Consider the following 14,736-nt stretch of genomic DNA (forward strand, 5'->3'; position numbering starts at 1 on the left):
ATCTGCTTTTTTTTTTAACCCTGGAGAACCCATGGGGTCAAATTTGGCCCCTATAAATTATGCTACTCAAATAACAATTTTTTTATTATTTTTTTTTACAAATTTAACTTCAAAAGTCCAGAGTGCCACTTCTGACCCCTGCATGGGGCCATCTAGTGGATGAATATTGCACTTACATGAGCCAGAGTGGTGGTGACAAGATGGCTAAAATGCAACAAATAAAACAAAAAAATTATATTGGTCAATGTAGCTGTGTATTTGATTGATTATTTTCTTAAATTCTAAATAGTTTACTGACAGTTTTTGTTATTCAGATTTTTCGAAATGATACCCCTAAATCCCAAAGGGTCAAATTTCGCCCTAATCCTAAATTATGGAATAAATTGAAAAAAACATTGAAAAAACATATATTTTGGTGTTCAGTGAACTTATAGCAGTCATTTAATGTATAATTCATAATTTTCCAAAGAAGAAAAGGGTTCTTGGGTTCTCCAGGGTTAATATACATAATCGCACCATGTTTTTGTGGTTCATAAAAAATTTTTTTTAATTCAGTATATATTTTAAAACCTGATACAGGATTGCAGTTTTTCCGTCACACTGCGTCAATAGATGTGCGGTGTTCAATGGCTCGGTGTGGGGCGAAGTCGGCAACTGTTTCGCTACGATCCATTTCAGTCATTCAGCCATGTTGCTTGTCGTGTAGTGTGCCTTGGCTGACTTGACATGTTGTGCTTCTTTGGAATGCAAACTAGTTGAGACTGAATAACAGCCACTGTGGTTGAAGCCAAATGTTGTATTCTATTTATTCCTCAATCATTTATAGACAGGATTAATCAACAATCCACTCCACAAAATCGTCCTTCTACCTTGCTAAAATGTGTTCCAAAGGGTTCTAATTCTTAGACTATCCTGTATGTACCATGTGTATACAAGCCAAGGAGAAGTAGAGATGACAAATGACTTCCTGCCTGACTCCATCATTGATCCCCTTTGACAGAATATCAGATGCAAATAGAGCTTGACAGAACATGTGTACGCTGTGGCACAAGTGTGCGAGAGCGCATGCTTGTGTTTGTTTCTCGAGTGTGTGATATCAAAGCACTGTGGCTCTTAGTAAACCACCAGGTGCAGTTTGTGCACGTGTTCACTCAAAACCTGACAAAAGGAAAGCGGGTAGGAGAAAAGAAAAAAAATAAGAACACTAAAATGTCCTCAGGGACGTACGGGGTCAATTGGCTGCATTTCCGTGATGATAACATGAAATGAATATGAAAATAGATGGTCTTGGCTACATTAGCTGCCAAATAAACACAATCATGGAATCAGCTTTCTAAATTTGTTACCAATAACTGCATCCTTCCAGTTGTGTTTATTCAAATTTGTCATTTCAATACATAAATACCTATTCATTTTAAACTAAACAATTCTGGGTATTAAGTGTTTTAATGCTCCAGCAGCAGACATTATACATCAATAGAAATGACAAATAATCTCATTATTTATGATAGACATACAAAAAAAAAAAAAAAGGTTCCTGCACTGGGCAGCACTGATTGCCTCCTCCAGGCTTGTGTGGAAATGAAAAGGATGATTATGGTCTGGTTCTGCTATGACAACAGAGAAAACAGAGTGAGGAAAGACAATCAGAGCTCATCAGCCGCTTGCCTCACACCTTTTATTTACCCCCAATCCCAAAGAGATGAGTAGAATTAGCATAATGATTTCTAACCCAGATATAAGGAGGAATTTCTAATTATTTATAACATCTTGGGACCCCCGACTTGATCTGTCCAATAATGTTAACATAATTGCATAAGTTGTCAAAGGGTGTTGGAGGGCCTGTGGAGGGACGTCGGTGGAATATTACACAGCTTGCGGGTTCTCTGTATGGAAAGTGAGGGGCAGTGCTGCCTGGAGTGTGTGTGTGTGTGCGAGTGTGTGTGTGCGCGCATGTGGGCATTAAATGTTAAACATTCACTGTAGTACATATATTACATTTTCATAAAATCATCCTTTACAAATGATAACGTTATCAAAGTGAATACGAGAAAACTGTAAATCCACGCTATTTTGGTAGTTACAGAATTTGCTAGAGACAATAAAACTTCACGGAAAAGTTGCGTGGGCAATGTCAAAAGTTTTTTGAACTGAACAAGGGGACTGAAACCCTTTATTGAAAATCCTTGAATTCAGTAAAATATAGGGAATCAGACAGCGGCAAAGGGATGTCCTGCTGGCCATGTTAGAGCTGAGCACAACTGCAATGAAACTCTTTTTCATCCTCAAATCATATGCTGGAATTGAATAATGTATAAGACCTCTAGCCTGTCCAGTATATAAATCAGCAATTGTGGTAAGAATAGGTTTGGCTCTTACGGAGTATTATGTAAATTGGTCAGGAGCAGCATGTTTGGTTCTTCTAGCCTGCTATTGAAGCAGTGGCGGGTCCCACTGAGCACAGGGAGGGGAGGGCCTGCACCTGGGGCCTGTCGGGGCTATGCGCAGAATTAACAAAGCCAATTTAGTGTTGGGTCAGCGTTGCATTTATCTCTCTTTGCCACTCAGGTATGAGTTGATTATTTTATTTTTTTTAAGATTCCTTATTTTTCAGTACTTAAAATGATCTGAAAATGCAGGAAGTATGTCTTGCATTTATCAAACAACAATGCCTTTTATGCTTCATTCACAATCCGGTGTCACTTGGTTATAATTCATCTCTTTTATTTCTTTTCTTAGGCAACATTGAATACAGCTGTCCCGCCACAAATGAGTGTGAGATCACAAAACGGAGACGCAAATCATGTCAGGCTTGTCGCTTCATGAAATGCCTCAAAGTGGGGATGCTGAAAGAAGGTAAGAAGAGTAAGAGCATTTTTTTTTTCTCCTATCGCACCCATACATTTAAAAACTGTGAAAATATGACGTACATGCAACAGTCATTGATTAAAGTGATGATGGGAAAGCAGGCTCAGGAATAATTTTCTAGCCACAAATACAAACCACCGGGTGGCCCGGACGGCGGCTTCCTTGCTACATCTACACAGCAGTAAATAACGGACAAAAAAATATGCTGAATAGGGTCATTTCAGCAACTGAGTAAAAGAAATGTAACAGTATTCCATCTGTAAAATGCACTCGCTCGGCACAGTGTCAGCTCTCCCTGGCAATATTGATCCCCTCAACGTTTTCTGAACATCTCAGGTCTCTTCCTGTGGATGCCACCTGAGAATTCCCTGACAATTAAACATGTTTTGGATGGAAGGGTCCTGCTGGGTTTTTCCCTCTGCCTAACCTCTAGCATCCCCTTGAGACTCCAAATTGAGGCATTCTGCCGGAGAGGCAGGTGGACGTGCTATTTCTGTGTCTCTGTTTCTTATTGCTTGGCTGCTCCTCAAAGAAAAGAAAACAAAAACAATTCATATAAAGTATATAATGATACATTAATGGATAGCTTTGGATAAAAGTGTCAATGTGGTATGATTATTTAATTATCCTGTGGGAAAATGGTTAAAAATGTAGTTAGATGTTTTTGTTATTTGTTTTTCTGAAATGTCAAAGAGTAAATAGTTTAGGAGGCCCTTTTTAAAGAAAGATTGTCCCTCATGGTTATTCCGTAGCTTAAATAGTCTAACAGAGGCCTTAACAGATACAATTTTGCATAAAATTGCCCACTTTTACGTTCTCTGGCAAACTCGCACTGTATATATTCTGACATTATTCCTCCCATTATTCACCGAAGAGAGGGATTTATAGATGCATATATATCCAGCCGCCACCTGAAGCCAGAGTCGTAACCTATATGGATCTCTGCACAGAAACCGAATCCCCCGGACTGCATGCGGCCAGATAAAGCCTTAGTGCCAGAAAGACAGAGTAATCGCATTACTATCTGATGAAAAATGTATGCCGATATATCATCGTGGAGTGTACGAGACTACAAAAATATGTAGTCATGGCTGGAGATGAATGACCAGTGTCAGGTCAGAGTAAAAAGAGTGTAAAACTCAAATATGCAGACTTTGGCTGAGCGCGAGGTTGTACCGCAAACTTCCATGCATTTAGCACAATCCTACAAAATAAGAATGATGTCATCATACTGCGTTGTGCACGGCTCTTATTGCTTCGATGAAAAGCTTGACATCATTTTCATGGCTAGCCAAAAAGATGTCACGTCGAATTTTTACATACATAAGGCTTGCTTTCACTTAAGTGTCACAGAAACCAAATGGAAATAGAGACACGTGGTCGGTGGCCACCGTAAGCTCAACGAAGCCTTCAGCTCAACGCCGCGCTCGGGCCCGAGTGTTGGAAATGGCTACCACTCATGTGACTGTGGTTGCCACTTACTTTCATTACGGCAGAAAGGTCACATTGTGTGCCAATGGAAAATCACCTAATTATAACTTTACTGCTCTAACAAAGGTGCCGCACTGCCCCGTGACCGTCTAAGGAAGAAACACAAAAAAAAAACAATTAAAATAGTGACATCAGATCAAATTTAAGTTGTTCTCACAACTGCTAATAGGTCCAGTTTGTTTCCTAGCTTAAGGTAGTCCGGATCACATTGTGCCGCACACAGAAATATATTACATTGATGAAAGTACATTTTTGGATGTATTGTACTTTGTATTTGTTTTTTTTTTGGTAGAGAAAGGTTAGGGTTAGGGTTCTCCTTTCCGCAGCCTTGGCCTCACATTGAACCAATATTGACCAGAGTAGGAAAAAGAACAGCTACAGCGAGCGTTGTCATCCATGTCTGACTAAAAATGCTCACATTTCAGCCTACAAGTACCTCGCTAAGACGTATTATTTTAGTTAAAGGGATATTGTTGGGCAATATCTACATTTCTAAATCCCTATTCCCATTTTTGTCTATTTGATATTCATACTCAGATTTAAAATAAATAAATCAGAAGTTACTCACCAGTTATTCACTACTCGTGTAGTTTTTTTCCCACTTATTATGATGACTGCTTTTTACTTAATATCAATTTAAAGTAACAGTACTCCTACTTAGTTCCATTTTTGTCTCCTGTCTGCACATGGTAGAAAGGAAAATGCCTTTCAGCAATTTGATTTCAGGAGAACGGCTCAGAGCCTGCGTTGAGTCGCTGTACTTTCACCCTCACTGTATAAAGGAGGAAGTGATCAATAGAAGAATCAAATGTCAGAGGCAACAGGTTTTTCCTCTGATCAATGAAAACGGGTCAGAGCTTAGAGCAAGGGAGAAGACAAGATACTATTGAGAGATTACATTGACATCGCTCAGTGACAGTTGCTCTTTGCACCGACTTCCTCTCCCTCTCGCTTACTCACACACACACACGAATGCCAATACATACTAGGTCGTATTGTTGTCACGATACCCACGATTCGATAGTATGCCTGTATAAAGTAGCTCGATACTGATACGGAAACGATACCATGGCAAAAAACAGATGTGGGCAATTTACAAAATGTTGCTGTTCCGTCATTCGTCAGCATCCTGGGCACCCTTCCGTCATCATCCGTTATTTTTTCAAACCGAACCAAAATGTAGTCGTCGGTCTGTCGTTTTATTTTAACCACACTTCCATCATCATATTAGCACTCTAGTGCAGTGGTCCCCAACCACTGGGCCGCGTGGGTCATTTGGTACCGGGCCGTGGGTCATTTGGTACCGAAAGAAAAAAAATTGCATTATTTTGATTTTTTTCGAAAATGATGTTTTATTTTGAAAAGTGGCCGGATTCTGTCTGTTACATCCGTCTCACTTGACAACTCTGTTGTTGGTGCGACGTTACGGACGCCGTTAATAAAGTTGCACATGATTACACAGTAGATTTCCGTTCATTATTATTATAGAGAAAATACCACATTTTTTTTCTTGTCATTTTATTTTGTCTTTATCAGCTAAACCTTTAGATTAGTCCGTGAAAATATTGTCAGACATTAAACCGGTCCGTGGTACAGAAAAGGTTGGGGACCACTGCTCTAGTGTACAATTACATATAAAATAGCCATAGAACAACCAAGAAACATATCGTCGCTGCTATGTGAAAAACACTTATGTCCTTTAAAAAAAATAAAAATAAAAAATAAAAACGTTTATGGGATGTCTGCATTCAGTTTCATCCCAAAAACGTAAACATAAAAAAATGAATAAAACGGACATGTGTGTGTCAAAGGAAATGGTTGACAAGGTTGCTAATGAGAGGCAGAAATGTCACCACTAAAATCTTATATATACTTAAACGTGGACTGCGAGTCATAAAAAGTACATAAAATAACATTGTTGTCCCTAATTGATAGAACGTTGACCTAGATTTATGCGTTCAAATGTTTAATGCACTTGACATAACTGAGTGTAGTTGAGTACTTCATCAGCGGCGTAAATAAAAAATATGAGCAGCAGTAACACTAATTTAGCAATTTTTAGTTAATAATGCAATGACTTATTAATGCGCAATAACTCAGTTTTACTGCTGTTGTATGAATATAATGTGTAATTTAAGTACCATTCAGTAATTTCAGTCAGCGGTAGGGGCAAGGATGGGTCATCTCGCCCGGGAACGTCGAGCTAACCTGTAAATGGACTACGTGACAAGGGTGTCAGTGCGGCAGCCCCTCGGGTCTCAATATGTGGAAGGGTCAGTGTGCTTCCTTCTCTCATCGCGGCGCGTGATTAAAAATGCGGCAACACTCGGGCGAGCATGCAACACCGGCATGGCGGGCCCTTGGAAATAGTGCTGACGGCAGTTTAGCAGGGGCGGCTTCCTTGAAAGGCGAGGTTTCACCATGCCTTGCCATGTGGCCTTCTGATTTTCCCAGCGAAAATAGCGTCTGCCTAAGCCCCCCTTGGCATTGCCAACCATCCCAGACATCCTGACACTTTCCCCAGGGAGAGAGACACAGAACAGGTGAGCGACTCAAAATAAGGGCCCCTATCATGGCCGTCCGCACAAAGTGAGTGAAGACAGGCTCTTTTGTAGGAGTGCGCTTGGAAGGGGATTATTATTGTTTTTGGAGAGAAAGAGGAGCCGCAGGTCAGCTGGCCCCAGCCCCCACCCTTAGGCATGTGCTAATCCGTGCACAAATGCCAGCCGCCTTGGCCAAAAGCCCTCTCCCCCCCCAGCACCCCGCTTTGAAGAGATGATACCCGCACTCTACCTCTGCTAGCCCCGCCGCGCTGTGTGACGGGCCATAAAAGAGTGAGATGACTTTAGATGAGGTGGCAGTTAAATCTCTTCGCACATTTATAACACACCTACTGTTTACTATGGAGAGAGCTCAGACCACTTACAGCTGAGGGCCACCGAGGGGACATATGACGCTCACAAAGGCCCTATAATGTCCTGTCCATAGTGGCTGGCAGTGGGAGTGAATCCGGTCCCGCCATTTTTAACGGCCCTTCTCCTCTCCGGGGCCCGCCTCTGACCCTCTTGGACAGTAAAAATGAGGCTGGATGGTGCCAAGTTTTAATTCCTGTCAGCATCTGTTAATTATGACCAGGGCTGTCCTAATTAAAAGAGGCACCCGCCTAACTTCAAATGCTGGCGTTACACCGCAGCCACATGACTCGACTGGTCGAAAAGGATCATAGAGAACGGGAGGGCAGCCACCTGGCAGCGCTCGAGTTCATCGGGTGAGCCGCAAGAAACTGTAGAAAGTGGTGACATCACATTGGACCGTGACAGGAATTTTCCATGGCTGCGGCGTCGGCTGTAATAAACAGCGGCAAGTGGAGTGATTTATTATTTTTTTTTTTTAATGATTCCAAGGACACAGTCAAGAGATTAAATGCTTCCAAAAAATCTGCAGTGTTTCTTGACTTGAGTGATGTTGAAAGAACGCTGTCAGTGAGTGCGCATGTAAAGTGCAGGTATACTTGCCATCAGATTATTTCGTTTGTCTTGCTGGGAAGGATGAGTCTCTGTTGGGAATTGGGGGTAATTAGGTTAGTGGGTTGTCAGTGTCAGGAAATTGAAAGACAATCCTAATCAGATTTGTGTTTCTAGGGAATCAAATAATTTATATAAGTGGAAGAAATCTCTATTTTACAGTTAGATGATATTACACTTTACGACCCCGCGTGGGCGGGGTGGCTGTCGGCCGTGGCAATATAAGATAAGTGCAGAAAATCAAGAATGTGTTTTGCATAAATCCACCCTCGAATCCCTTTTTGGTAAATGGCACTTCTGTTTTACATCATGTGATGTTCCATTTCGTGCATACACGGTGTGACCGCCAATCGCCGCGCATGGGACGCATCCAAACTCATCCTCTCCGAGAGCATTTGCTGATGGGCAAATTGTATTAGGCTCATTTGCAGTGGCCACACAATGCCCAGGTTTGACACTGTCCTCCCTGTTATAAAGTGATGAAATCATCAAGGAAGTGCTCTGGCCCGTGGTGTTGTTCGCTCGGAGGACGTCGCGGGCTGACAAATTAACTCCCCCCCCCCCCGCCACGTGCATTTCATTGAGCCTCTTCTCATCCACCCTTTCGTATTAAATTTGTGTGGAGGTTGCTTTATGCAGACGAGGTAAATTGAAGGGATTTTCCCCCTTGACAGGATTAAGATATCAGGGATGTTTAGGCTGGATGGAAGCAGTGACAGGCTGGTACAAATATGGGGATGCGGGATAAAGGTTTGCATACATTTGCATTGTATAAGTGAATACCTGCCTGGTCATATCAAATAAATAGAACAGCGTAGATTAAGTATTTTAACTATGGAGAAAATGAATAGAACAGAAAAGACATCCAAATAGAAACATTCTTATCAAATAATGAGATAATAAATAACTTATGTTATGATGAGGCCGGCTTGACATTTACAGTATCAGTGCGGAACCCGGACCCCTAGGTGTGGTTGGGGGTGATAAGGCTCTGTTGCTGCTCTTCTGAAAGAGGGGTGAAATAAGGGTCTTTTATGAGGAAGCAATACCTAGTTATCTATGTGGAGTATGACAGCGGATGTTTTGTTCACCGTGTGCGGCGGGGACAGCGTATTTACTCGGCGGCCGCTCACGTCTCGTTCGCCGGATCTTGAGGACCGCACACACACACAGACACACCACAGCTCTCACTCATGCACAAACAAGTAAAGAGCCAATTAGTATGCAGTCCGCCTCACCCAAAAGCTAAATAATTAGAGGACCAGTCTGTGAGATCATTGACCCTGCGTTAAATATTCATATGTTTAGACCTGCTCTGGGCTCAGCTGTGTCACAGTAGACCAGCCAGGCATGGACCACATATGGGAAGACAGCCTTTCCGCTGACATATCCACACACATGCTGACATGCATGCTTACACACGCGCTCACTTTTACAGCCCCAGGCCGTCATTTTATGTTCATTTAGAAGCACCCAGCCCAATTATTCCCTCACAGTAGTGGTTTACATACTTGAAAATAAGCGTACCATACACCATTTTTTCATATTTTGCCAAACTTTTCCGCAAATGTACCGGATACTGATTGTCTCTATTTTGTGGTTTTCGCTATTTGTCCTCCATAGGGGTTCGCCTGGACCGAGTTCGAGGGGGCAGACAGAAGTACAAGAGGAGGTTGGACACTGAAAACAACCCATACCTGGGTTTGGCGCTCCCCCCGCCTACCAAAAAGCCTCGTGAGTACTGCCCCCCGTCACTTGCCCATTGTCTCCCATCTCCGTCGCCCCTCCACTGCCAGGCAAACAATCAGGTCATGGTTAAGAAAAAATGGAGGCTACATAGCATTACTACTCTCTTTCTTATGTTTGGGCAAGTCTGAGTTTATTGGTCAGAAAAGTGGCTCAAGGACAACAGTGTCCCCATATTTGCACACAAACATCTATTTTGTAGCAAAATAGAATTTAAAACCTTCACTGACTCCATACAAAATCTATCACAAGGATTTGTTTCAGCTCATGGAGATTTTTTGATAGCACATTTAACATCTCTTTTGCTTTGCCTGCCCTCCTTTTCTCCTCTACCCTCAGTCACAAAGATCGTATCTCACCTTTTGGTGGCAGAGCCAGAGAAGATCTACGCCATGCCTGACCCCACCATGCCGGAGAGCGACATCAAGGCTCTTACCACGCTGTGCGACCTGGCTGACCGTGAGCTGGTCGTCATCATCGGCTGGGCCAAGCACATCCCAGGTATGATCTTTTCTTTCTGCTAGGGATGCTGGATGCAACTTTTTTTCAGGCCCATACCGATATGTACTCAATTCTTGTGTAATTACCGATACCAAGTACCAATACTATGAGTATATTTGATACATAAAATGTCCCCCATAAAACAATAACAGATCATTGATATACCAACATAGCATTTTCCTTAAAATAACATGAAATTAATGTCAATTTTTAAATTTAAAAACAGGTATGATCTTTTCTTTCTGCTAGGGATGTTGGATGCAACTTTTTTTCAGGCCCATACCGATATGTACTCAATTCTTGTGTAATTACCGATACCAAGTACCAATACTATGAGGATATTTGATACATAAAATGTCCCCCATAAAACAATAGCAGTTCATTGATATACCAACATAGCATTTTCCTTAAAATTACATGAAATTAATGTCAATTTTCAAATTTTTAGTGCCTGTGTGTAAAATGTTCACAAGAGGATGGCCGATACTGATATTGGTACTAATACCTTGAGTTGTATCAACACTAAGAAACTTTCGGTTTACGTTGATTATGGCGGCGCATTGTGGACAAAAGCGATAATGTTATGCCTGAAGGAAGACCACATTTCCCATGAGGACTAGCTCAATGCATTGTGTCATTTTTTTTAACTCACGCCAGCGAATGATACCCGGGCCAATGTTGATCCTTGACTGTCCTTTTATCCGGATGGCTTCCCTTTTTCTTTTTTCAAATTGTGCGTCGACATTCAAAATCTTTGTAAACAAAGGGGGAAGTGACGTATGCCATAAAGCAGTCAGCACATTTGTAGTTTTTTTGTGTGGCAGTGTTACTACCATCCTCCTCAAAGTTGCTTAGTGCCAGTAAAAAATGACAGACACCCTCAGGCCATGCCAAAGGTACCATTCAACTAGTTTTAAGTCGATGTTTCATCAGAAAAGTTATGAAAATATTTGATTAAGGTTGAAAAGTTCCTTAGTGCTACTTTAAGGCCAGGTATCGGTACTCGCCCATCCCTAATAACTGCTATTTAACTACTCTGCCTCATTTTTTGCTCATTCCTTTCTCTCCCCTGTTTTATGCTTCGCGAATTGAACATGCACACAGACTCGTGCCGATAATTAATGACAGAAGCTGACAATGCCACAGGGCGTGTGGCATGGAGGGTGTGTGAAATGGACATAGCTGTGCAAGAAACAAATCAATAGAGTGCATCTAAAATCCCCGACACTGAATGGAGAGGGGAACACACTGACCTGCTGCCAATGCGTGCTGTAATCACAAGGGAGATGTAGAGTAAAGTCGAGGTCTTGCCCACTCAAACAACACATCATATCACGTGCCGACACGCACACACATATGCACACATGAACGCACACTCAGCACGAGCACACACACGCCCGTTGAATTATTGATGGGTATAATCGTGTTTCCTCCTTGGCCCATAGACATTCTGATAGACGAGGTGTTAGGTTATAAGAGTCTGTTGAATTAAGGACACGGCGCACCTCACGTCAGCAGAGATTTTGCTACCTGCAAGAGTTTTGCTCTGATTTTGACAAAGAACACATTGTTTAGCTGCTCTTTTTTTGCCACCGAGGCAGATTCTCCTTGATCTTGAGCTTGACCCCCCCCCATAACTCTATAACATCAGAGCAGTGTTCGAGGGGGGGTAAAAACGGAATGTATGCCTCTCTGCCACTTCCATAACCTCTTCTTAGTAGCACAGCTTGAACACGCATAGCACTGACACATACACTGTCTCTCTTTTCTCCTACAAATCGTTCTATTATGTCCAATCTGGTGAAGAAATACCATTTCATTTGCGATGTATTTATTTCCATCAAAGCCAAGTCAGCTACGGCAGGCACATTTTGTGCTGAAAATATCTTCGAGTACTTCTCAGAAGGTAGGGTATTAATCAGGTACAGATCTAATAGTAAGGAGATTAGCGATGGATATGCTCCTGGCCTCAGCCGTGGCCCGTTATGCATCTAAACTGTTTGGATAACTCGCCTTGCACACCGTGCACGCTCAGCAGACTGAGAGTTTAACCAAGAAGCTTACTCAGGACTGGACCTCAGCTGACCTGGTAACACACACTCTCACTGTCCAATCCCTCAAATTCCTCCAAGAGGTTTTTTTTTTTTTTAGCATTTTCATAAAACTCGATCATAATATATTTGTTAATCATTTTATTTCAGGTGTAGAATTTAAGGATCTGTTTAACTAAGGATGTAGAAGATTTTAGCAGAGGTGTGGTCAACATCCTGAGGAGATAGCAAAATATTAGCTTTTGTGGCGAGCCACTTTGTAATCACACCTTCCCTCAGAGGGCCGTTATCAAGGTGAAACAAAATGTTAAAGGTGCTGCATATCCGACGTTTTTCCATTACTGTTTGTAAATACAACATTTAAAACAGGAAGGCAGAGGACAGCAGCCAACCAGGAACGAGCGTGAAACCAGTCCACCAATCAGGAGCGGTGATTCGCACAGCCGAATTTGCATATTGTCGCTGTTATACGAAACACACTTACGTCCATTTTGGTCTTCTTTTTTTTTTCTTCGTTTTTATGTTTTGGGGATGAAACTGAATGCAGACATCCCAAAAATGTAAAATTGGAAGAAAAAAATGGACATGTGTTTTTCACATAGCAGCAACGACACAGGAATCAAACTCCTTTTTTTTTTTTCTTCCAGGAGAGCTCAGTATTGTTCATTCGATTTGACATCATCATTGCTCTCCTTTTTTTAAAAAAAACAAATAAATTAAAAATTTTTTAATAAATGCTTTTTTTTTTAAATATATATACATATATACACATATACACACATATACATATATATATTATTTTTTTTTTGTATGTGGTTGAGTATGTGTATGTGCGTGTGTGTGTGTGCGTGCGTGCGTGCGAGCGTGTGTGTATTCATCAGTTCACCTAAAGCTCATTAAAAAAAATCCCATACTAATAATATAATATAATAATAAATTGCCAAATGCAGAAACATCAATGTAAGTTATCACGATGTAGTGGCTCTCGCTAACAGACAGAAGAATTAAGTAACCAGAATTTGGTTAAAAAATTCTATATACGTAGACCATGTTTCTATAAATTTTGATATTTGGTTTTTATTTGAGGTAGATATTTTTTCCATTAAAATGTGATTTATGAGGAGGTTAGACCATTGGTCGAGTTTGTTTATTTTTCCAGTTAACAAGAATTGTTTTTTTAGCGATAGTAAGGGCTACAAGTGTAAATTGAAATTGTTTATGTGGTAAGTCAGTTGTTGTTAGGTCACCTAGCAAAAATACAAGTTTGGAGATAAAGGTATCCTACAGTCCAAAATAGCGGAAAGTTTTTCTAAGACTTTAGTCCAGAAATACATAACCGGAGTACATAACCATAAAGCATGAACATAAGTGTCTGTAGTGTTTTGTAAACATTGGAGACAAATGTCGGAGTCTGAGAGTCCCATTTTCTTCATCATATATTGAGTAATGTATGTTCTGTGAATAATTTTTTATTGGATAAGTTGTAAATTTGTGTGTTTTGTCATTTTAAATGCGTTTTCACAAACTTGAATCCAAAAATCAGGTTCCGGTGCTATAGACAAGTCTGTCTCCCATTTCGAGATGGGTAAAGACATTTTATCAGTATATGAAAGTAACTTATATATTTTTGAAAGTTTTTTTGTTGTTGTCGGAATCAAACTCCTAACACGTCCGTGGAAACAGTCCACCAATCAGGAGCTTGGGTTCGCACAGCGAAATTTGCTTATGCCACTTATAGTAGCTTTTCCTCCAGAACAGGCCAAAACAAATCATTCGGACTACACCTTTAAATTGTCTCAACATGTTATTACATATACACAGCAAATTGATAGATTACTAGTTTTAAAATCAGAAGTCAAGGATAATAGTTTGCTCAATTATTGTTCAAGTTACTGCAAAAAGGGGTAACAAAAAATTCTGACAATATCTCAATGTTATTTATTTATTTATTTATTTTGCAGATGACAATTTAAAATGTGGGTACATATTTTAGCGACGATATTGGAAATTGACACACACGATTAGCTTTGGCGGGCCACATAAAATCATGTAGCGGGCCGGATCTGGCCCTCGTGCCTTGGGTTTGACACCTGTAGCTTGGACCGTTATTTTAAGAGGGTAACAATATGCTGGTTTCTAGAGTGTGCAGGTGCGTTATCTATTTAGACTCCAGTTTAAAATACAGATCGTTTCCTGAGATGAGGCCACACTGCATAGTCTTGTTACTTTAGTAAAAAGAAAACAAATCCTTGTTCAATTTTTTCCCCTCACACCCAGAGAAGCATCATTACTATATTGCATCGATACTTTAACTGGGATTTCATGTGACAGTGTTAAAAGAGTGTTGTGATAATCAGATTATACCAACACATATAGTGCACGTTGCAAAGATGCATAATGTTAATGGGATTTGTGTCATTCCAAATGCGGCGGTAATGATCATTTAACCCAAAACCTAAGGCAGTAAGCCAGAGTGTCTTCTGCTAAACAATGTGCAGTACCTGCAGTATTATAGACTCTTAAGTGGATTATGTTTGTCTGTTTTAAAAAAAAAA

The 14,736-nt window shown here is 40.8% G+C and overlaps 1 protein-coding gene across 4 annotated transcripts in view; it reads left to right on the forward strand.

Annotated features, from left to right (window-relative positions):
* esrrb (estrogen-related receptor beta) overlaps positions 1–14,736 on the forward strand; it is a 48,111-nt gene that overhangs the window by 16,034 nt on the left and 17,341 nt on the right. For 2 of the 4 annotated variants that reach the window (XM_077556793.1, XM_077556810.1), the window contains 3 exons: positions 2,740–2,865; positions 9,507–9,617; positions 9,969–10,130. In XM_077556793.1, coding sequence (XP_077412919.1) covers positions 2,740–2,865; positions 9,507–9,617; positions 9,969–10,130 — 399 coding nt within the window. The remainder of the gene's footprint in view (positions 1–2,739; positions 2,866–9,506; positions 9,618–9,968; positions 10,131–14,736) is intronic. The other 2 variants (XM_077556800.1, XM_077556819.1) reach the window with 1 other exon arrangement.

The sequence above is a fragment of the Vanacampus margaritifer genome, chromosome 1, assembly GCF_051991255.1.
Source record: "Vanacampus margaritifer isolate UIUO_Vmar chromosome 1, RoL_Vmar_1.0, whole genome shotgun sequence".
In the NCBI taxonomy this organism is placed as follows: Eukaryota; Metazoa; Chordata; class Actinopteri; order Syngnathiformes; family Syngnathidae; genus Vanacampus; species Vanacampus margaritifer.